This window comes from Protopterus annectens, chromosome 14.part0 (genome assembly GCF_019279795.1).
Source record: "Protopterus annectens isolate FY-2018-M chromosome 14.part0, PAN1.0, whole genome shotgun sequence".
NCBI lineage: Eukaryota > Metazoa > Chordata > Ceratodontiformes > Protopteridae > Protopterus > Protopterus annectens.
Window position 1 is genome coordinate 28,968,918 of NC_056748.1, and position 23,532 is coordinate 28,992,449.

The 23,532-nt window shown below is 43.2% G+C and overlaps 1 protein-coding gene across 1 annotated transcript in view; it reads right to left on the reverse strand.

The window, feature by feature from the left end:
• FRYL (FRY like transcription coactivator) overlaps window positions 1-7,375 on the reverse strand; it is a 3,917,685-nt gene extending 3,910,310 nt beyond the window's left edge. The window contains exon 1 of the mRNA XM_044055727.1: window positions 7,077-7,375. Within this exon, the coding sequence (XP_043911662.1) occupies window positions 7,077-7,275 (199 nt within the window). The 5' untranslated portion in view covers window positions 7,276-7,375. The remainder of the gene's footprint in view (window positions 1-7,076) is intronic.
• Between the last annotated feature and the right edge of the window lie 16,157 nt (window positions 7,376-23,532).

Genomic DNA, 23,532 nt, shown 5'->3' on the forward strand with positions numbered 1-23,532 from the left:
TTCGAACTCTAAAATATCAGGAGTCGGCTGACCGGCACTTGCGAACTGCTTCTGCTTCGGGCACTGCGTGGCAAGAAAGACTAAAGAAAATGGCATCGGCTGCTTCTTTTATACCCCCGATGACCTGACGTCAGGGAAGGGGCGACGACAGCTGACGCAGGACCCAAGACTTTGGAATTCAGGCCGACTGAGGGCAACCTGCCAGCAGGATTACCCAAATGTAATGACTGCAACAGTGAAACAGAACATCAAAGGGTTCCTGGAGACCAAAAGTAAGGCAAAGAATGAAGAATCAGGATCTGGGTTTTTACTTCCTTGATATTTACATAGTTAAAACTGTCCTGCCTTGACCACACGCCTTGGACGTTTCTGTGCATGGAGCATGCTTATCAGATCAAAAGCATCTCTGGAAACTATCAAGGAGAGGCCACCATAAGAGGCACTCTGAGTGACATCTGGTTGATCCACCAAAGGAATTCTCAATTCCTCTCTTGTCCAAAGCTCAGAAGGTGGGTAGTGTTATATCCCCCCAAATGGACTTGAGATACCACTGAATTTTCGTGTGGAGTCTGGCATAAGGAATCGTTAGAACGGTTGAAGCCATGTGCCCTAGGGATCTCATGATCTGTCTTGCCGAGGTCACTCCCTCTCTTCACTGCTGCAGTATTCACAACACAAGGGATTCTTCACCTAGGGCGAACAGATGTCCAGCAAGTGTACAAAAGCCTTTTAATACTTACAAGTACACGGTACGTCACACACATGCTCCTCATGAATGTAGGGCATAAGTCACGTCTGCACGCACTATACTCAGAACTGAATGCCCAGGAGGAATGCCAGTCCAAGGAACAAAAAGAGGCAAACTGTACGTCCAAAAGAAAAACAATAACTGGAGGAAGGAGGGAGGGGCAGAATACTGCAACAGTGAAAAGGATGACATCTATCACTATGTAAGATTTTATTCAACTATACCCATGTCCTTCTATTCCACTGTTGCAGTATTCATAACATGAGGGAGAGTACTAAAGCTCAGGAAGAAACATGGGAGGAGGATGGACCAGTAGAACTCTTAAAAAAAAAAAAAATAAAACATGAATTATGGCTCCAGCAAAGCCAGCTCTAGAACTGGAAACCATCCAAGTTGTAATGTTTGGTAAAGTTACGTACAAAAGTCCAAGGAGCTGCTTCAGGAATGAATTTAGTGTCCAAAACCTTGAAAAAAAAGCACCAGAAAAAGCCACAGCTCTAGTAGAAAGAGCTTTAACAGAATAAAGAAGGCTCTTACAATGAAAAACATAAATAAATAGCCTTGTAATTCCCAGAAGAAATAATCTGCTTAGAAAGAGGCAACCCCAACTTGGGATGAGAAGAAACAAAAAGCTGATCAGATTTCCTAATAGCCTTAGTCTTATTCAAATAAAATCTGAGTTGTCTATGCGTCTACTGTGTACTGCAACTTTTCACTAGCAGATGATGGAGGAGCGAATAAAGTGGGCAAATTAATAGATCAAGTGCCAACCCATTCACAACCTTGGGCATAAAAGAGGGGTTAATACACAAAGACACCTTGTCCTTATGCAAAAAAACAAAAAAAGGAGGAGTTGCCATAAGGGCTTCAAGCTCAGACACCAGTCTGGTTGAAGTCAAAGCTAACAAAACAGTCTTCCATGTACAATGTTTCAAGGAAGCTGAAGCCACAGGCTCAAAACTCAGTTTTTACAAAACAAAGTTAAGATCCCAAGGAGGAGAAACAGGCTTCCTGGGAGGTCTAATGTGAAGGATGCTTTTGACGAATTGCTTAGCCTCAAATCTAGAAGCTAAAGGAGGAGATAAAAGTAGAAAAGCAGAAACAGCTGACAAGTGGGCTTTGACAGAGCAGTAAGCTAACCCAGCATTGAGCAATACACACAAATAAGACAGAACCTCTGGGACATCCAAGGTCAGTGGATCCAGATTACATGAAAAGATGCCAAACAGAAAACCTCTTCCATTTGGATAAGTAGGATTGCCTAGTGCTGGGTTTCCTGAGCTCCTGCACAACCCTAAGCACGTCCTCAGAGAAAAAGGTGTCTGAAAGGAATCAAAACCCTATCACCCACATAGTCGAATGCAGAGTAGACAGGTGTGGATGAATGACAGGTACTTTGTCTTGCGTCAGAAGGTCTACCCCGTGAGGTAATCTGTGATGATTGCCCTTGGCTAAATGAAAAAGAGGGAATCAATGCTGTCTTGGCCAAAAGGGAGTCACTAGCAAGATTTTTGGTTTGTCCTACAGAATCTTTAAGAGGACTTTCAGAATGAGAAGAAAGGGGGTGAATGCATAAAGAAACATCCCCTTCCAAGAAACTGATAGGCCGTCCAACTTCCAAACCAGAGGGCCTGGGACTCTGGCTCAAAATTGAGTAAGTGGTCTGTTCAGAGGGGAGGCAAATAAATCTACTTTAGGAGTACGCCACTGGTGGACAATGTCCAGAAACGCATCCCTGTGAAGCATCCATTTTTGGGATTGAGTCAAGGACCTGCTCAGTGTGTCTGCCAATAATTCTGCCTGGAGGAGATGTACACTGCCTTAAGAGTGACATAGTACAGAACTGCAAGTTCCCATGCCATGAGAGCTAACCTGCAAAGAAACTAAGATTGCATCCCCCCATTTGTTTACATACCACAGGACTGTAGTATTGTCTGTAAACAATTTGATAGGTCCTGGGAAGAAAAGATGAAAGGCCTGAAGAGCCAGCAGAAGCACTCATCTCTTTGATGTTGATGTGCTCCTTTCTTTGAGAAGGTGATTAAATTCCCTGTACCTTTCAAGGAACTGAAGACTGCTTCCCAACCTACAATTTAAGAGTCTGAACAGCTCTCGAGAGGGGGAAGAGGAAGAAGAAGATGCAAAGGGAGGACTGGGTTCAGAGACATCTGCTGAATCCACCAAAAAAATTCCTTCTTTACACAGGGAAGAACAAGAGCCAAGAAGTCTACAGGATGTGCATGCTGCATCCAAACTGATTTCAGGTACCAATGAAACTTCCTCATATGGAGTCTGGCTACAGGTAACACTGGAATGGTGGATGCCATAAAACCAGAAGTCTCAGAAACTCCCTTGGCTGTAACAGTGTGTAGACGAAGATGAGTTTGGAAGAAAGAAATGAGGGACAGAGCCTTCAGAGGAGACAGAAAGGCCAGCATAATTTATTGTCTGCCTGTATCCTGGACCTCAGGAAAACATGATCCTGAGAAGGGGTGAGATTATTTTTTGAAATAGATTGTCATTTTTCTTCTGCAAAGTGTGGGGTTCACAAAGTGCAAGTTCTGCAGTAAGATCTCTAGACAGGCTGCCTGAAGAAAATGATCACCCAGATAAGGAAAAACTTGGATGCCTCGAAGCCTGCAGAAAGCAATTACAGGAGCTAGGCATTTGGTGAATACCCTTGGGGCAGTAGGAAGGAAAAGGACAAAGCAAAGAACTGAAATTGTGAGGGAGCATCAGGGCAAAGCAAAGAACTGAAAATGTGAGGAAACAGAAAACTTCCTGTAAAGGGGATGAAAATAAATGTGAAAGGTAGGCATCCTTGATTATCCACCGAAGCCTGAGGAAGAATAAGAGGGAATAAAGTCTGAAGTGACTACATGCAGAAAGAAGGGACCTTCAGGAATGTGTTGAGGTGGGAAAGATCCAGAAATGGTCTACAAGGACCGTCCTTTCTGGGCACAGGAAACCCTCTTCCTCTGTGGGCCAGTGGAACATCCTGAATAGTTCTCAGATTCAGAAATTCCTGAAGTACCTCTGGGAAGAACTGCAGCTGTTCCTCAGGTGGCTGAGGAATTCCCCGGTTGGGAAGGTGGCCTAATGGTTAAGGTGTTTGCTTTACAAACACAAGGTGCAGGGTTTGAGCCTCACAAGGGAAAATTGGCTAGGCTTAAAATGGCTGGCAAGGGCAGTTAGCTTAGTACTAATCTATGAACCTATGAATGAAGGGAGAAATTTCCAGGCCATGAAATACCCTTGTTGAATAATGGAAATAACCCATGCATCCAGTGTTATATTTTCCCAAACTGGGAGAGACAAAGACAAAGGGGAAAAGGAGTAAGGCTATAGCATGTGAGGAACTCACAGACTACTCAGTTTGTCAGGAAAAGACTTCTGGGCAGGTGCACCTTGAGAAACCTTAGCTGAAAGAGCTCTCCTACCGTCCTTCTTATTCTTTGATGGGATTGGGTGAGCCTGTTGATGAACAAAAGGGGTCGTAAAAGGATCGTTTCTGTGAAAGTCTGGCACAGGTGAGACAAAAATGTTTCAAATCTTGTAACTCCTTACCCTTCTTCTGCAATGACTTAAATCATCAGCAGTACCAAACAAAGCATTACTATCCAGAGGAGCGTCCATTAACTTAGATTTATAGTCATCCGGCATTGGTTGAAGCCTTAACCAAGAATACCTCCTCAAAACACAGCCTGATGCAGCTGCCCTGGAGGATGCTTCTGCTGCATCATAGCTGCACTTAATGGAACAGCGATGCTACCTGACAGGAAGCCCCTAAAAGGGACATGGCATGTGTCTTCCCTTCTGAATCTGGAAAGTCAGAAACAACTTGCGTGAACTGGGAAAGGAGAGCCAAAACATAACTGGTCATATGAGTTTGGTATTTAACAGCACCGAAAGCTGGGGTGGCACAGGTATAGACCTTCTTCCCAGCCTTTCTACAGTCTTGCTATCCTTATCAGAAGGAAGAAGGGGAAGTGGATAGCAGTAGCCTGGAGGCTTTATCCAAACACACAGAAACGACAGCAGGGTCAGCTGAAGGGCACTTGAAATTTGCTGTCCTCTGGCACTTTATAAAAGCAGTCTGGCTGCTTAGGGGCAGGGGGCTGAGAATCTGGTGCCTGGGATGCTGAAGAGAATGCATCCAGTAAGGGAGACAAAACTGGCGAACAGCAGAAGGGGAAGGAGACTCCATTTGTAAGAGCTAATATCTCTTCTCCACATCTGAAACCTGTGAACAATCCCACATGAAAAACTCCCTCATTTTACCAATTGTTTCCCCAAAAGTAATCTCTTCTATAGGAGATTCTGTGCAATTAGATTCCACTTCCGGAAATGCATACTTTAAAGGAGGTGGAATACTCTAAGGATTCATCATATGAAGATATTCAACCTCTGAAGATTCCTGTTCTCCAACACTCCTCTGAGGGGAAGCTTTCCAAGGTGGAGAAGGGACAGAGACACTCAAATGGGGCTTTAAAGCCTTAAGGGCATTAAAGAAGCCCACGGTAAAACATTCCCATTCACTTTGATCTCTGGGAGCAGAAAGTGGTTTAGTCTTTTGCTTCTTTTTTAACTGTATGTCCGCCTTATGAAAGGTGGAAGGGCACGACACTGACCTGCACAATAACTGTAGTCTGAATTATCCCCTAACCAAAACTTGAGGGATCCCCCTTACACTCATTATCAATGATGACCCTAAGTTCCCCCTCAGCATCCGAAGCAGATGTCTGCAGAGTCTGAGGACATGCCTGTATTGGGATCCATAGTGGTCTCTGATGCGGTCCCAGCCAATGAATCTGACCCAAGAACTTGACGCATCTCTGGACCTTCATCATCCTTCAGAGAGGTCTGATGAAGGAGGCACAGCTAAAGAGTCAGACCTAGGCTTTGTGGCCTCTCTCTTCAAAGACACACTACCTCAGGCCCAGACGTTCCTTCCATAGAGTCTTTTGCTAAGCGTTTTCAACTGACTCTCAAGGTAAACAGCTAGAGAAAAAAAACAACAACCTAATGTCTTATACACAAAGGTCTAGCAAATGGAACAAGATTTATGATCAAGAGTGGGCCTTAAACCAAACAAGCACTACTCTTGACTATGCTTATGGGGAGTCGGTTTCCCACATTGACATCTGCCTTTCTTGAATGACATGAAAAGACCTCACACAAAAGCAGCAGCAAAAAGGAAAACATGCATCTGTATCAACAGCAACTTGAAGCAAAGCATGTGTAAGAAATTTAAAACCAAACTTTTTTTTTTTAATATGCCTGCATGTTGTATATTCACAAACATGTGCAAATGCATTTAAGGAGACTGTCTTCACAATGGCACAGTTGTATAAAAGGGTGTAACAAGAATTATGGAATATCCCAGTAGCTCTCCAAGTTCTTGTTTAAATAAAGAAAAAAGGGGGGAAAAAAGACATTAAAAAGCTTGCAGCGCACCCAATGAAACACCCAGCCCTCCACTTATCAAAAACTGAAAAGGTCCAACTTGTCCTACCACCATCAGTATCAACTGAAAGTCACTACTAGTGCTTTAGTCAAACTTGCCCATATATACCGACAGATACATATGAACTATATATACACAGCTAGCAAATTAGCTGGTTTCAGACAGTAATTCAACAAGGCAATATTATAAAATGACTGAATACTTGTTCAGATCTATAAAAAAGGTGAAACAGCTTGGGTTACCTCGATAACATCGGATAAAGCTCAAACATTTTCAAGGTACTTTGCTTTGTATACTTTATAAGGCATTTTTTACAGAATTTTTTACATAATTTTACAAAAACAGGGAAGTGTCAAAGCTGAAGATGCTCCATTGCACATTAAAAAATAAAACAAATAAGGTAAAGATATCACTCAATTTTATTTGCACATTACATAGCCACACATTACAGCATAAAGCGGAAGCTTATGAAAATAAGAGATGCCTGTTTAAGATGCATAATGTGGTATAATGTAACTGCATTCAAAGCAAATGCAGTAGTCTGTTCATAAAAATGTTCATAGCTTAGGTACACAACCCTCACAATAAACTACTCTTCTTAATTTTAATTAAACCATTATATATTAGATTACGCAGCACACAGCTGACAAATGCTATGTATGCACCAACTAAAAGTTATTTAAAATGACAGCTATGACACTGCACAAAAGATGCAGTTCAAACCAGCCACTAAACTTGTTTCACAGAATTTTCTTGCAGATTAGCACCCCTTTAAGAATATTTTATTACTCTTTCCATAAGCTACCGTTTCAAAGTTTATTGCAAGTATGGTTCAAGTAAAATGTTCTGACTGCACAATACCTGAAAGATGCTGCTCACTGGGACAGGCCCTAGGAAATGAATGCTCCGTTTCATCCTCATCAATGGTCTGTCCCAAAAAAAATAAACTGACACGTCTCATCTTCAATAGCCTAGGTGAACTGTCCCGAACACTGCTGCCAGAATCAAGTACCCCATCTCCATGCATGACAGCAGGAACAACTCTCTTCAGAAAATCCATTGTAACATTTCATCTAGACTCCTAACGCCTACTTAAAATAGTGGTTCTCATGCACAAACACATGTACTACACATCCAGGTGTTCCAGCAAACTCCGCTGAATATACTCAAAACTGGCCAACTTGGGCAGTTTAGGCAGTGATGTCATGAGGAACATGGGTGTTGCTATAAGCGTCAGGTCAACAGCCAGCTGCTTAAAGACAGATTTCAGGATACATGCAGAAGCAAAGTCTTGATAACAGAGCCTCTTCCAGCCAAACATCCAAGCCAATGTGTATGTCAAAAACAAATGTCATCACGGTTAGGTAAAAGCTTGCTAGCATTCTACCCAATTATCTAAGCTCAGGTGTGCTGCAATAAAGTAGCACAACAGTCTGTTTATGCAGTAACTACACAGTTGGCACCTTGAGAGATTTCCTACCCTAAAAACATACTGCATATTCAGAGAAATGGGTGTGTCACTGAGCTACAGTCTCAAGCTGCCTGAGTCCCAAGATAACCCTTATCATGCAGAAAGCATTATTCCATATGGAGCGCACACAGCATCGTTCAGCAAAAGCATCCAGCTTCATAGGCCAGTTAAGCCATAGAAAGAACAAGAACGGAGAACATCATCTTTGAATAGTCATCAGTGTTTATCAAATGCAACTTGTAAAAACAAAAGTGGCAGTAAACAATGCGCACCTAAATAATGTTTAATGTGGAGGCAGACACGATGTTCTTGTCAACAGAGGCTGCACATCACAGTTTAGACTAAGTCCATCATAAAAGTATATATACAGTGCTCTCTGCCTATAAAATATTTCAAATTAAATTCATCATACAGTTATGGTTTATTACACTAAGTAGACAGTACGCAACAATCTGCAGCAACTAACTACACTAAATTATTAGCAACCCAGCACAACTGGACCATTCAATATACAGGTCAACAAACCATCTTTCGATGCTGTGAAAAAGATACCCTCTCCCTTCATACTACTTGCAGAAATCAAACATATAAAATACCAACAGTTTATTAAAATTTTTGACAGAAACAGTCAAGACAAAATCACTTAAAACTGCTCGGGTACATCCACTTGTGTGTCATTTAATAAGTCATCCAAATGCTGCTCCCCTGCAACCACAAGCCTTTGTCCCAGCCTTATTTGCATGCACACCTCTCTGTAAGACTGCCAAACTGCCAGCAACACAGAAGTCAGTCAACCACTACACTCAAAAGTTTTTCCATCATATAGATGAACACAAGATATAAAGCCACAATCAACAAGACATTAAACTGATTCCCTTATTGCCTGGTTTGTGTGCAGTTCAAGTCAATGTTAAAAATGTCATGGTATGCAATGAACAGTTGGCAAGTTTCTACATTATCTAACACGATTTCCTAAAGTCACAGTAAATGCTACCTCCACCCACCCCCCCAAAAAAAAGTAATATGATCTTAACATGACTCGCACATTAAACAAAATGGAGTGAACATTCATAATGAATATGTCACCCGAAGGCGAAGTTAATAGTTTCCGTTGTGCCAGCAGATCACTGGAAGTATCAATAAGGAGCCAATCATCTGGGTACAGGAAAATCCAGATCCCTTGCAATTGGGGATGAGCTGCTACCACTGCCAAAACTTTTGTGAACACCTGGGGGGGGGGGGGGTGGCTATGGTGAGACCAAAGGGCAGAGCTCTGAACTGAAAATATGCGACTGAGCCAGAATCAGGGGAATCTCCTGGATTGCTTCTACACCTTTATGTGATAAGTAGGCACATGGAGATCTATACAGGACATCCAATAATCCTTCCTCAACAGAGGTAATATGAACTTTACTGTGGTAACCCAGAACTTGGTCTGTCTCGCAAACTGAATGAGATGACCGATATACAAAACTGGCCTGGGGTTCCCTGTCTGAGACTAAAAAGAACCTGGAATAGACTCCGGATCCTAACTGGGCTCAGGAGACCTGTGGATGGCTTTTTCCTAGCAACTATGAAACCTTTGTTGTTGCAGATTCCAACTGACTGGGTGGAATGTCTGTAATCTAACTTCTTTGCAGGGTACATAAAGTGAAAGGCATAACCTCTGGTGATTATCTTTAGCAACCAGGAAACCAACAATGTCTTGCCAAGTTTATGGGTGTAAAGATGAGGCCCCCCCCCATCGTCTCGACAGTGCAGCAGTCTGGTAACCCTTTTCAGCAGCACTGACGGCTTCTTAGTGAAAGGACCATGAAAACCCTGAATATGGGGTTTGCCTCTAGGGTGATGTCCATTTGAGTTACCTCCCCTCTGCCTCAGTGGGGTGGGGGGATGTCTCCAACAGTGTCTTGGTGATAACCCTAAAATTTTCTGACCCACATCTTCTTACCACTCCTTTGGTTCCCAGTAAAGATTCTCTGTGGGGTGGAGAAAGATTCCCATGGAAGGCAGGTCTTACAATTTTGTTCACTTCAGTAAGAGTTCCTTTAACTTATGGTCCAAAAAGGGTGAAGCCATCATATGGGGCACTAAGAAAGAATGCCTCAGGCATGCAGACATTTATGGCTGCTGTTCTGGCTGTACCTTTGGCTGTACTGGAAAACAGACATATGGCCATGTTAGAAGTGAATTACAGCGCAGACAGTCTGGTGTCTACTGTTTTTTTGAACATCCACTGGTAAATTACCTTAAAGAGACTTGGAAAGTTCCTTGGTCAAGTCTCATTGAAAAGAAGGGTTGCCTGCATGGTAATTCAGTGTTCTAAGTGTGTAACTTGATTAAGCACAAGTCCGTTTTCCCATTCTGTCCAGCACCCTTGACTTTCTGTTAAGGGAGTGAACACAAGAACTCTCCTCAGACAATTCCTTTTTGTGGCTGCTGTAACTACCATGGCATCTACTGGTGGTCCTTCACTCCAATGTTTCCTGTCCTTAGGGGCTACTAAGATCCTATCTGGCTTCTTAAAGATAAGATCCACTATTGTCAGTGCCCTTCCATGCCTACTGTGCAGCAAGATCTATGTATGAGGTCATCCATGGGTTGTACCACCCAGGATGCAGATGAGCAAGTACCAAATTACTTGAACACAGAATTGTCTGGAGAAGAGGTTTTGGTGACCCCCTACCAGTTTCATCAATTCTAGGATGTCAACAAATGTTACATCTTCTACGGAGATCGAAGGGGAACCTTCACCTTCACCCAAATCTGTCTTCAGTGATAGACTCTGGGAAATAGTCTAGGTGCTTCTGCTTGCATGTCTGCTTTCTAGGGTCTTGTTTCTGGGGAACTTCTGGAAACGGGTCTGAATCAGACTGGGAACTTGAGTGGCAAGTATGTAAGCCTAAAAGGTACTAACTGTCCATGATCAGAATGACAAGAATAAGTCGCACGGTCCCTCTGGGAATTGGGACTGATCCTAACCCAAAGGCAGCACCTGACTTCTTGGTCCAGCCAAGACCTGTTCAAAAACTTCAAAGGCAGACGCCATGATCAGAGCTGAGGAAAAGTCCTTTCCATCGCTGGAACCTGAGACTGCCTTACAGATTTATCTGCAAATACAGAGCTGAGTATATTTTTTTTTATAGAGTTTGTTAATTGTTGCTTAGAACTCTGCTGAAACTGTTGTCTCACTGTTCTGAGAGACTGATCGGCAAATATACAGAGCTGAGAATATTTGTTTGGTTTTAAAGTTTGTACTGTTAGTTGTTGCTTAGATCTCTGTTGAAACTGTTTTGTTCCATCCACCCTCCCTATTTTTGGTTCGTAGTTTAAATTTGGTGGCTTTTGCAGTTGCCTGCCCCACTGTATATTTGATCTGGGACACTCCCCCAGTCCCATCTCTTAACCACATTCTACCTAATAAACTCTTTCTGCACTTGCTTTTAGTTCTTTTTAATTTAATTGCATTTTTTAAACTGTGTTTGGTCTAATATTGCTACTTACTCAAGTGTGCTAGCTTGCACTGTATGTGAATTGTTTTTACTACTGTTTTTCCTACTTTTCTGTATAAAAAAAAAAAAAAAAAATTAAAAACTAAGCCTATTTCCTACCTTTCCTGTAACTAGTGTTCCAGATACAGATTTGCTGTATCCAGGACTGTATGTAAGCTTCTGAGCCCCCACCAAGCCTGTGTTGGAGGGAAGCCTTCTAGCTTATCAGTGGGAGTGGTAAGCACTAGGTAACCTGTATACCACATAAGGAATGGTTTTGGCCCAGATACTGTAGTTATTGTCCGTTTGGGCAATCTTCCATCTCTCTCAACTTTCTGATTTGAAAGCCTGCATTTGCACTTGTTTCTGTCCTGTAATGCATCTAGTGCAGATACAGATTCTTAGTTTTAGCATTTAAATTTGCTTGTTCATGCTCAGCACTTGTTCAGAACTTGTAAGCACTAAAGCTACTAATTACTATAGCACTCAATCTTCCTCATTACCTAGAGGAAAACTGTTTTTGTACTTACTTTTCTCACTTGCTTAAAGAAAAAACAACTCTTGTACTCACTTTCCTCACTTACTAGAGGAAAATAGTTTTTTTTATACAGGCATGTCCAAGGGTCAGCTCCCAGTGTTCTCTCCTGTCTATCTGATGAATTTGGGAATCTTGAGGCAATGTAGACAGACAACCCTCTCCTCCTACCACCCAACACTACAACTTGTGAAAGATGCACTTATCTAGCCAAACTGGAGGTAAAGCTCTCTAACCAAGACTGAACTTGACAGTCATGAGGAGAAGGTAAATATTTGCACCACACCACACTCACATAGTCTCACTAAATCTACACCACCAAAATCCACACACAGTAACACAAAAACATTCACGGAGGCTCTCAGTAATAATCTGTCTAAGCAACAGAGACCGCCAAAGCAGAAACGCACACAACCTCTATCCCCCAACACAACCCAAATGACACATAGCCCACAATCAACCACAGCCAATAAGGCAAAACAATGTACCCAACAAACTAGTCATAAGTGACTATCGTCAGGCACACTGATGTCCCACTCACCAGGCTAAACAAGGAGAAGGTTACTGTCAGCTGCCAGGATCCGCCACATAACCCATGCACTTGGGTCACTCCACAACAAGTACAAATATGCTGGTGTGAATGACCTGAGACATACCTCCCTGGACTACATGAAAAGAGACATAGAAGAGCTCTCTGATCTTGTAGCCCAGGCAGGTATGACCCTAGCCCTGAGTAGCATTCTGCTATCGCCCAGAATGATACCGCAGTACAAGGACAAAATGACTTACTTCAACAATTGGCTAAGCTTCTGGTGTCATTCTAAGGGGATCCAGTATCTGTCTGCTTGGGATGACATGGTCGACAGACCACGATGCTTTGCCACAGATGGCCTGCACCTGTCACCCCTGGGATTCCAGATACTGGCTTGCTGCCCCTATAGTGCCTTTTTAAGGCAGAGTTCAAATAACAAATTCACCACCATAACAGGAACAGGCAAGCAAAAACTGAGGGTCATGGTACTCCATGCTAGTAGTCCAAATCTCAAAATGCACTCACTCGAGGCACTCCTTAAAATGGAGAACATAGATATATGTGCAGTGACTGAGACCTGGTTCAAGGCTCCAGAGAGCACTCCTGCACTACCAGGCTATAACTCATATCACACTTTTCAGCCATTTAACCTGGACCGAAACACCAAAGGCGGAGGTGTATCCATATTCATTAAGGATATCCACACCTCCAGGCTTGTTGCTCAGCATAATGCATCCAAGGTTATCCAAGTGCAACTAACTCTGGGCAAAACTGCAATCCAAATTGCAGCTTGCTACAGATCCCCCACTATGCCCCAGGATTCACACTCCTCTTTTCTTGATGTACTGGAAAATATTAGAGTTCAACCAAACATCCTAATAATGGGCGACTTCAACTACCCCACCATTAACTGGGAAAACTACTGGTGTACCAACTCCTTAGCTCAACTCTTTCTGGAATTCATAAACTCCAATGCCCTAGATCAACTTATCCGCACCCCCACCAGGGGCAACAATATCCTAGACCTAGTCATTGCCAACATGAGTGACCGGTGTTCCACACCTGAAGTCAACTCCTCATTGGTCCGATCCGACCATAAGCTTATCACCCTTGATATCCACATCCCCATCCCCCATATTAAGGAAACCACAGTAAAAAAATTCTCCAAAGCCAACTAAATGCTTCTTAAGACAGAAGTGGTGAACTTCATGACACCCATGCAGATGGGCAATACAGTTACAACTGCTGAATCCTACACAAATGCACTCTATAAGCACTTACACAAGTGCATGGATCGTGCTATCCCAAACAGAACCAAGACGCTATCCTCCAAAAAAAGGAAGCCAATCTGGTGGTCCCCTGCCATAAACTAACTGTACAACAGAAGGAAGAAACCGTTGCAAAAGAGAGTAAAATCCCATGAGTAGAGGAGCTCCCTGGTCAGCCTCAGTAAGAAGCAGAGATCCCTTATAAGATCCTCCAAAGCTAGCTACGAAAACAAAACCACCACTAAATCCAAGGACAACTACAAAGCTTTCTATAGCTATGTCAAGAATCTAGATGGCAACACCCAGATCTGCTCTGAGTTACAGCACAAAGGCACGAAAATTACAGAACCAACTGATATTGCCAACATCCTGGCAGATCGGGCCCATATCTATACAGGAAGAATGCAGAGTCCCTGTAATCACAACTATGCAGGTAAATGCTGCACTCTCTAAAGCCAAAAACACAGCATCCAAGGGACCGGACAACATCCCAGGCTGCGTTTTACACGAACTTCAGAACGAACTGGCTCCCCACTTAAGCACCATGTTCAATAATAGCCTCGCATCAGGCTTTGTGCCCACTGAATGGCGCACAGCAACAGTTATCCCACTCCACAAAGGGGGAGCCACCACTGATTCCGGGAACTATTGACCTATTAGCCTGACGAGCCTAGTCTGCAAGGCCATGGAACGTATCATCATGGAACTCAAAGACATTGGTAACCTCCAAACTCTGGATCCCACCCAGTTAGGGTTTTTGTTAAAGGCAGATCATGCCCCCTGAACCTGATCAACTTCTTTGAGGCAGTCCCCAAAGCCGTGGATGAGGGCAAGGTGGTTCACACAGCCTATCTTGACCTCGCCAATACATTCAACACCATCCTCCATTCTGGAATTATAGCTAAACTCACTAAACTAGGTATAAATCCCTACGTCACAAGATGGGTTGCCAACTGGCTCACTGACAGAACCCACACTGTAAAAGTTGAAGACTCCAAATCTGACATCAAAGCAGTGACAAGTGGAGTACCACAGGGTTCCGTCCTGGGACCTCTCCTGTTTGGTATCTACTTCTCTGAAGAACAGGCTAACACAAGGCCTCTGGCTAACGAAGTTCGCAGATGACTGCAAACTAGGAGCCATAGTCAAGTCCCCAAATGATGTGGACATCCTGCAGAAGGGCCTCACTGAGACAGATGCCTGGTGTCAGAGCCATGGCCTCAAGCTCAATGCCAAAAAGTGCAGTGTCATCCCCTTTGGTAAAAACTCTGTACCCATGAACTACCACAGACAGCAATCTACTTAACACCGAATGCATGATAAGAGACCTTGGGACCCAGGTGGACAGTAGTCTCTCCTTTGATAGTCACATTGCCACAGTAGTCAGGAAGTCCTTCCACGTGGCACACCTAATCATAAAAGGGTTCTCATCCAGGAAAAAAAGAGAGGTCATTGTTCCCCTCTACTCGTCACTCAGACCCATTATAGAGTACAACGCCCCTTTTGGAATGTACCTCAAGACATCTGCAGCAGCTGGAAAGGCCACAGAAGTACCTCACAAAGAAGATTACTGGCCTCAAACAAATGCCCTACACTGACCGCCTCAAAAAACTCCAGCTTTACTCCATAGCATATCGCCTACTCAGAGGTGATCTCTGCCTAACATATAAAGCTATGTCAAACCCAGAGCTGCTGGACATGCTACACCTAAAGAAATCCCAATCCCTCTGAGCTACACGCTCTAGGGACCTAAACCTTGTCACCACAATAAACAGGACATGCTGGAGGGATAGATTCCTGTCCCAGAGACTTCCTTCACTCAACAAGCTACCCATCTATGTCAAGCAAAGTTCTTCATTAGCACTCTTCAAGAAAAATCTTGATGAGTGGATAGGAAATAGGAAATACACCCCGGGGATCACTTCTGTGTCTCTGCTGGACAGTGGCACAGGAAAATAACTTTCTTGGGTGGCGTAAGCTATGGTACCTTGCTGGCTAGGTTTACATAGGCCCTTGGGCTGATAGCCTAGCACCTACCTATGAACCTGTAAGACTTGGGAACCTTCCCCAGTTCAATCAAGATTGGTTCTGAGGAAGACCTCGGAACTGTGTTACTCAATACAGAGGCCCAGAGAGGCAGAGACATCTCCAAATGCATCAGAGTCAACTACCACTGGAACCCTGGCAGCAATGCTTCAACTTAGAGAATTGTCTTGATCTGACAATCAGATTCAAGACAGTAAGGGATGTTATCGGTGCAGATGTTCCTTGAGCATTCTGCTTTGACAAATGCGCCAAGATGGCACAGACTCATGGGGATTGGATCCAAGTGGCAGGCCGGTACTGGATAGATAAAGATAGGGGTAAGTTGGGCGCATACCTGGTGCATCCCCCACAGGGACAGTGCTGGAAGAACTTCCACACTGGATTTGTATACTTAAAAATTTCCTCATCATACGGTCACAGTCCTCCCTGATAAGGCTTCTGGTGGACTGTCGTCAATAACGATGCTGGTGGAGGTCTGGAGTACAGTCTCTCCTATAAGATGGGTGAATGAAGCCTAGGATTCACTAGCTCTGTGGAGAATGCTTGAGGAGAGGAAGACTGGATCTGAATAACTGGTGGATCTGACTTCCTTATAACTTTACGTGACCGACTTGAAAGATCTGTCGAATCCAGAGATCTTTCTCTAAATTTCTCAAAACTTTGCTCCTCAGATCTCAGTCTGTTTTTCTCTCAACTTTTCCCTTTCCTTTTCCATCATCTTCTCTATTCTACTGCCTGGTGAGGCTGAAGACTGTCTTGGAGTAATAGACATGGTTTATGAGGAAGACAACTATAGAGAAGCCAAGGATGGAAGGAATAAAAGCGAGCCAGTAGTAAAATTCCAAAGTTTATGAAAGGTTAAGCACTTTTGTTCCCATATGTTGGAACTTCATCAGAACAAAAATCATCTAAAACATTCACCTTATATAGAAAAATTCTCATGTCACATGCACTTGAATATCCAATCAAACTCAAACCAATTAAAATCTAATAACAATTAGAAAAGTACGGTTGTGTACACTTAACATAAATGTAGATGTTTGAGTGTATTCACTGTTGCAGTCATTACATTTGGGTCATCTGCCTGCAGGTAGCCCTCAGCCGGCCTGAATATCATAATCTTGGGTCCTGCGTCTGATGCTCTCTTCGCCAGAAAGCTGTAATACACTAAACAAGAAGAAAGGTATAGCCAAGAGAAGTAGAGAAGTCAGGGGGCTGGAGGGAGGGTAACCAGGACTGCAACAGTGAATACACTCTAACATCTACATTTATGGTAAGTGTACACAACTGTACTATGTTCTTCATGTTTCACTGTTGCAGTCATTACATTTGGGTAGATTCCCAAAGCTAAGGAAGGGAGGAGGAAGTTAGAGAGCATTAGGACCAGCTATTAAGCCCTGGAAAACTGCAGTGGCAAAACCAGCTCTGGATTTAGTTAAAATAGGCAAGTGTTAATGCTTGGTGAATGTATGTACACAGCTCCAGGTAGCAGCTTCTAGGATGTCCCTGGTAGGGACACCTCTGAGAAAGGCTGTAGAGGTAGATGCAGCCCTGGTGGAATGTGATCTTATCCCCTGTGGGGTAGGTTTTCCATAGTGTTTATAGCAGAAATAAATGCAATGGCCTATCCACTTATAAATGGCTTGCTTTGAAATAGCCTTCCCCTCTGCTCCTACAGCAAAAGCAACTAGCAGCTGTTCAGTTTTTCTGAGAGGCTTAGTCCTGTCCAAATAAAATCCAAGTTGTCTGTGCACGTCCAAAGAGTGCAGAATTTGTTCTCCTTTGTTCTGTGGATTAGGAAAAAAGGCAGGCAAATGAATGGACTGATCAAGGGCCACACTGGATACCACCTTAGGCATAAAGGAAGGATTGGTCCTGAGGGACACCCTGTCAGCATGGAAGATGATGAAGGGCTCCACTGCCATTAGGGCCTGTAATTCAGACACTCTTCTTGCTGAAGTGATGGTTAGAAGGAAGGCTGTCTTCCAAGAAAGGAATTTCAACTCTGCAGTTGCAGCTGGCTCAAAAGGAGGTTGAGTGAGCTTTTCCAATACAAAGTTAAGTCCCAGGCTGGAGTAGAGGCTCTCCTGGGTGGTCTTCAATTTTTGGCCCCACTGAGGAATTGTTTCAAAAGGGGGAGAGAAAAGAGGGGCAGCTCAGTATTACAATGTGCTGAAATGGCTGAGGCATGAATTTTAATAGATGAGAATGAAAGGCCCTTGTGGAGCATCTCTGTTAAGTATTGAAGAATATGCGGTAAGCTGGGCACTGTTGTGCCCATCCCCTGAGTCTGGCTCCAGGAACAGAATCTTTTCCACTTTTCAGCATAGGATTTTCTAGTACTAGGCCTCCTTGCCTCCAGAATGACATCTAGCACCTGCTTACTGAGGGATGCTATTGGAGAGCTCAGGGAATTAGCCAGGCTGCAAGGTTCAGGGTGTGAAGCTCGGGGTGCAGAATCTGGCCCTCCTGCTGGGACAGCAGGGAAGGGGACTGAGGCAGGTGCCATGATTCCAGCAGTGACATACTGCCCAAGAGGGGGTACCAGTGCTGGCGTGGCCAGTCTGGTGCAATCAGTACTGTCCTTGGTTTGTCCTGTTTGATCTTTAGCAGAACTTTTGAGTGGAGAGGCAGAGAGAAAGGCATAAACAGAGAGGTTTTCCCAGGTGAAGGACAGGGCATCCACTTTCCAAACCTGACTGTGGGACGTCCTTGTGCAAAATTTGTCCAATTGGTGGTTCTGAGGGGAGGCAAACAGGTCTACCTCTGGGTTCCCCCATTTGTTTCTCAAAATGTTGAATACCTTTGGTTCCAGCTTCCACTCGTGTGGGTCCATGAGATTTCTGCTTAGGTCATCTGCCAGTGAATTTAGCTTGCCTGGCAGGAATTGAGCTTGTAGATGCACTTGGTAGCTCAAGGCTGTGTTCCACAGAGCCATGGCTAGTCTGCAGAGAGGATACAAGGGGATCCCCCCACTTGTTTATGTACCACATAACAGTGGTGTTGTCTGTCTTTACCAATAATTGTCCTGGAAAGATGTTGTCTTGACGGCTGTCAGGGAATTATGTACAGCTAACATTTCTTTTTGATTAATATGCAGGTGCATCTGTCTCTGGTTCCATTTAGGGTTTGGGCAGCAGGGGTAGAGTAAATGGCAGTCCCTGTTGTGGTAGCAGGCCTCTGCCCACCAAAGGAACTCTGTCTTTATACAAGTAATGATAGGAATCACTGACTCCAGGTCCTGAGAATATTGACACCATAGGCTTTTTAGATAACATTGTAGTTTCCTCATATGCAGTCTTGCATATGGAATTAGTAGAATGCAAGAGGCCATGAACCCCAGGGTTTGGAGGATTTTCCTTGCAGACAGCTGGGTCCTTGTGGTCAGTAGTTTGAAGTAGGCTGTCAAATAAACGTGCTTCTCTGTATGTAATAATATATATATATATATATATATATATATATATATATATATATATATATATATATATATATATATTTATTTATTTATTTATTTGCAGTTGGTTTACCAGGATAGTCCATTGGGCCAAAAATAACCCGTTTTCAATGGAGTCCTGGGGAGAAAAGCTCCAGAAAAATATAGATTACAGTAGGTATTATACATGCTTAAACATTATAAACTTTCAAGTAGACAAGTTTAAGTACAATGTACAATGATTACAATTAATTTATACAGTGTTAAAACTAAAAGGATTATATATATTATATATATATATATATACATATATATATACATATATGTATATACATATAGATATATATATATATATACATGTATATATATATATATATATATGTATATATATATATATATATATATATATTATATATATATTTATATATTATATATATATTTATATATGAATATAGGTTCATAGGTTCATACTTATATATATATATATATATATATATATATATATACATATATACATATATATATATATATATATATATATATATATATATATATATATATATATATAGGTTCATAGGTTCATACTAGGCTATCTGCCCAAGGGCATTTATAAGCCTAGCCCATAGTTATTTGGCTTTCCACCCCTTTAGTTTGAATAAAACTATGCCTATTATTTTGCTGTGCCTCTGTCAAGCAGTGACACTGAAGTAATCCCTGGGGTATATCTGCGATCCCCATCCATTGGTCAAGATTCCTCTTGAACAAGGCCAGCAGGTGCTCTGCCTCACATGTACCGGGATTTTGTTCCACAGCATAGGGAGTCTCTGGGTGATGAATCTGTCCCTCCAGCATGTTCTATTAATAACCATGTCAAGGTTTAAGTCTCCGCCCTTGTGGTTCTGAGGGATCTAGATTTTTGAGGTGAAGCATATTCATCAAATCAGGGTTTGACATGGCCTTATATGTCAGGCACAGGTCACCTCTGAGCAAGCGGTATGAGACTGAATAGAGCTGGAGTTCTTTCAGTCGGGCAGCATAAGACATATTTTTGAGACCCTTTATCCTTTTGGTGAGGAACTTTTGGGGCCTTTCCAGCTGCTGCAGGTGTCTGGTCAGATACATTCCGAATGGGGCATTGTACTCAATCATAGGTCTAATGAGTGATGAGTACAGGCGATGACCTCCTTGATCTAGATGTGAATCCCTTCATGATCAGGTGGGCAATGTAGAAGGTTTTCCTAACTACTTTAGCAACAGGAGTGTCAAACGAAAGGCTACTGTCAACCTGGGTCCCCAGATCCCTGATGACTTCTTCTGTGCTCAGTGGACTGCCATCTATATGGTAGCTAGGGGTAACCTTGTTTTTCCCGAAGGGTATGACTATGCATTTCTTGGCATTTAACTTTAGGCCATGGCTCTGGCACCAGTTATCCATTTCTGTGAGGCCCTTCTGAAGGATATCTGTGTCAGATGTGTTTTCGACTATGGCGCCCAGTTTGCAGTCATCTGCAAACTTTGTCAGCCATAACCCTCCTGTGTTTGCTTGTACTTCAGAAAAGTAGATGCCGAACAAGAGTGGACCCAGGACTGAGCCCTGTGGGACACCACTTGTGACAGGCTTTGAGTCTGACATGGCTCCAGCAACTCTGACCCTGTGGGTTCTGTCACTTAGCCAGTTTGCAACCCATCTTGTGATGTATGGGTTTACATTCAAGCTGATGAGTTTTTGATGATACCTGAGTGGGGTATTGTGTGAAGGCCTTTGCCAGGTCAAGGTAGGCTGTATGGACTGCCTTTCCCTCATCAATGGCCTTGGTGACTGTCTCGAAAAAGTCAACCAAGTTTAAAAGGCATGATCTGCCTTTGACAAAGCCAGACTGGGTTGGATCCAAAGTCTGCAAGTTCCCTATGTCTTTATTTATGAGTTCCATTATGATCCTCTCCATGGCTTTGCAGATAAGGCTTGTCAAGCTAATGGGACGGTAATTTCAGGGTCGGTGGAGGCACCGCCCTTGTGAAGTGGGACCACAGTGCGTGCGCCACTCCTTGCAGTATCCTGAGGTGAGGCTAAGATTAAACAGCTGTCCTAACTGCGGGTTTAATTCCTCATTGAGTTCATGGAGCACACAGCCGGGGACACCATCCGGTCCCATAGATGCTGTGTTTTTTGCTTTGGAGAGCAGTTCTCACCTGGGCGTTGGAGATGTTTGGGGGCTACAATCCTCTGGTAAAGATATCTCTCCTTTTGGGGAGGGGGAGAAGTTTGCACTGAACCTGTCAGCCAGTATGTTGGCAATGTGTGTAGGTTCAGTAATCTTCACATCATTTTGAACTAATTCTGAGCATATCTGGGAGTTTCCTCCTAGGTTTCTAACATAGCTAAAGAAGGCCTTATGATTGTCTTTTGAATCCTTGGCGATTTTTCTCTCAAAATTTGCCTTGGATGATTTTATGAGATTACACACACACACACACACACACACACACACACACACACACACACACACACACACACACACACACTTGAGGTAAGCCATCTGGGAAGTTGTGTTCAAGCTTGCTCCCAGGAATACAATTTGTTGGCAGGGTACTACATGAGATTTATTTTCGTTTATGGTGTACCCCAGAGAGGTTATAAGTTTCTTTACAAATGGCAGATGATTTAGTAGCATGTCCTGGCTTTCTGCCTGAATTAGACAATCGCCCAGGTATGGGTATATTTGAATATTTCTTTGCCTGCAAAATGCAATGACTGGAGCTAGGCACTTTGTGAATACCCTGGGCGCAGTAGATAAGCCAAAGGGAAGTGCAGAAAACTGATAGTGCATGTAGCCTGCTCTGAAGCGTAGGTATTTTCTGCAAGATTCCCTTATTGGAATGTGCAGGTAAGCTTACTTTAAGTCTAAGGTTACAAACCAGGCACCTTTGCCTAGTATAGGAAGCAGCTGAAGTGTTAGCATTTTGAATTTTGGGATTACCAAAAAGGTGTTTAGAATAGAGAGGTCCGGGATTGGACGCCAGGAGCTGTCTTTTCTGGGTAACAGGAAAAGTCTCGAGTAAAACCCTTGCCCCCTTTCTTCTGCTGGGGCAAGTTAAATAGCCCTGATACTTAGAAGAACCTGCTGTTGAGCCTCTGCCCACTGATTTGGGGGTAGGTCTGGCCAACCGTTTGGGGTTGGTAAGGTGTGGAAGTGGAATCTGTACCCTTGGGAAACTATATTTAAAACCCATTTGTCCTGGGTAATGAGTTCCCAGTTTTTTGCATGCAGGGTGATCTTTCCCCCTAAGGGAGCATGGCGTAGAGAAGGGCTTGGAAGGTTTAAGGTGAAGTCATTGTGACAATTTTCTATAGGGGGGGTGTCTTTCTACTTCCAGCTATGGAAGTGGGAGCCCCCCCACTGCTTAGGCCTGTGAGTACCCTGGGACTGTAGCCTAAGTGGTCTGCTCTTCCTGGGTTTGGACTGAGAAGGCCTGGAAGAGACAAGAAAAGGACCAATTCTTAGAAGGCAAATGCTAATGAATCTGGGAGGCTGTACTTGCAGGAAATCTTTAACAGTTTGCATAGATTTAGCCTTTTCTTCCATCTTTTTAAAGATGACTTCTGCTTGGCTGCCAAACAGGCGATCTTGGTTTAAGGGAGCATCCCAGTGATTTAGCTTTATCATGATCTGGCAAATTCTGCTCCTTAAGCCAAGCATGTCTTCTAAGAACAGACCCAGTGACAGCAGCCCTGCAAGATGCTTCCAGAGAGTCAAAACCACATTGCAAAGTATGTTTACCAACTTGCTAACCAGAACGCATTAAATCCTGTAATTCTTTATTTTCAGCACAATCAGGAATCAACATCATTTTCTGTTTAAATAGTCCCATAATATGCTGCTGATACTTGAACATATGAAACTGGCAGTTTAAGGCCCTAATGACCAAAGTAGCAGAAGTGTATACCTTCTTACCCCATTTGTCCAAGGCCCTAGAATCTCTATCAGAGGGGGTAGGGTTTTTGGCAGTAGCCTTAATGCTTTTAGGTCCCTGGAAAATGGTCTCTGGGTCCGCAGTAGGATTTTTGAAGAGGAACTTGTGAGAGTCAGGTACTCTAATATCTGTCAGGTTTCCTGAGAGCCGGAGGTAAGGTGTCTGGGGCCAGGCTAGATTCCAAGAATGCATCATCTACAATGTCCAGGACAGGAGGGATAGCTTAAGGCCTATGCTGAGGTAGGAGTAAGAATTCCCTAAGCCTTTTTAGAGTCAGAGTAATCCTGGCTTTCCCAGCAGAAATGTTCCCTAAGAGTGTGCAAGTTTCACCAAAAGAAAAATCTTCTGGAGGGGAAGCAGAGGGAATGGAATCCTCTGCATCAGAATCCTCACAGGTAGATAAGGGCAAATCCTGTTAATCAGAAGAAACAGAAAATTCTGAATCCTGATCAGAAGAATCAGAAGGAAAATCAGTTCTAGGTCTCTTAGAGGAAGAAGGCTGGCTTTCCTCTAAAGTAATAAGGTCTTCAGCCATTCTTATCATTTGTTTTTTAGGCATATGGGCC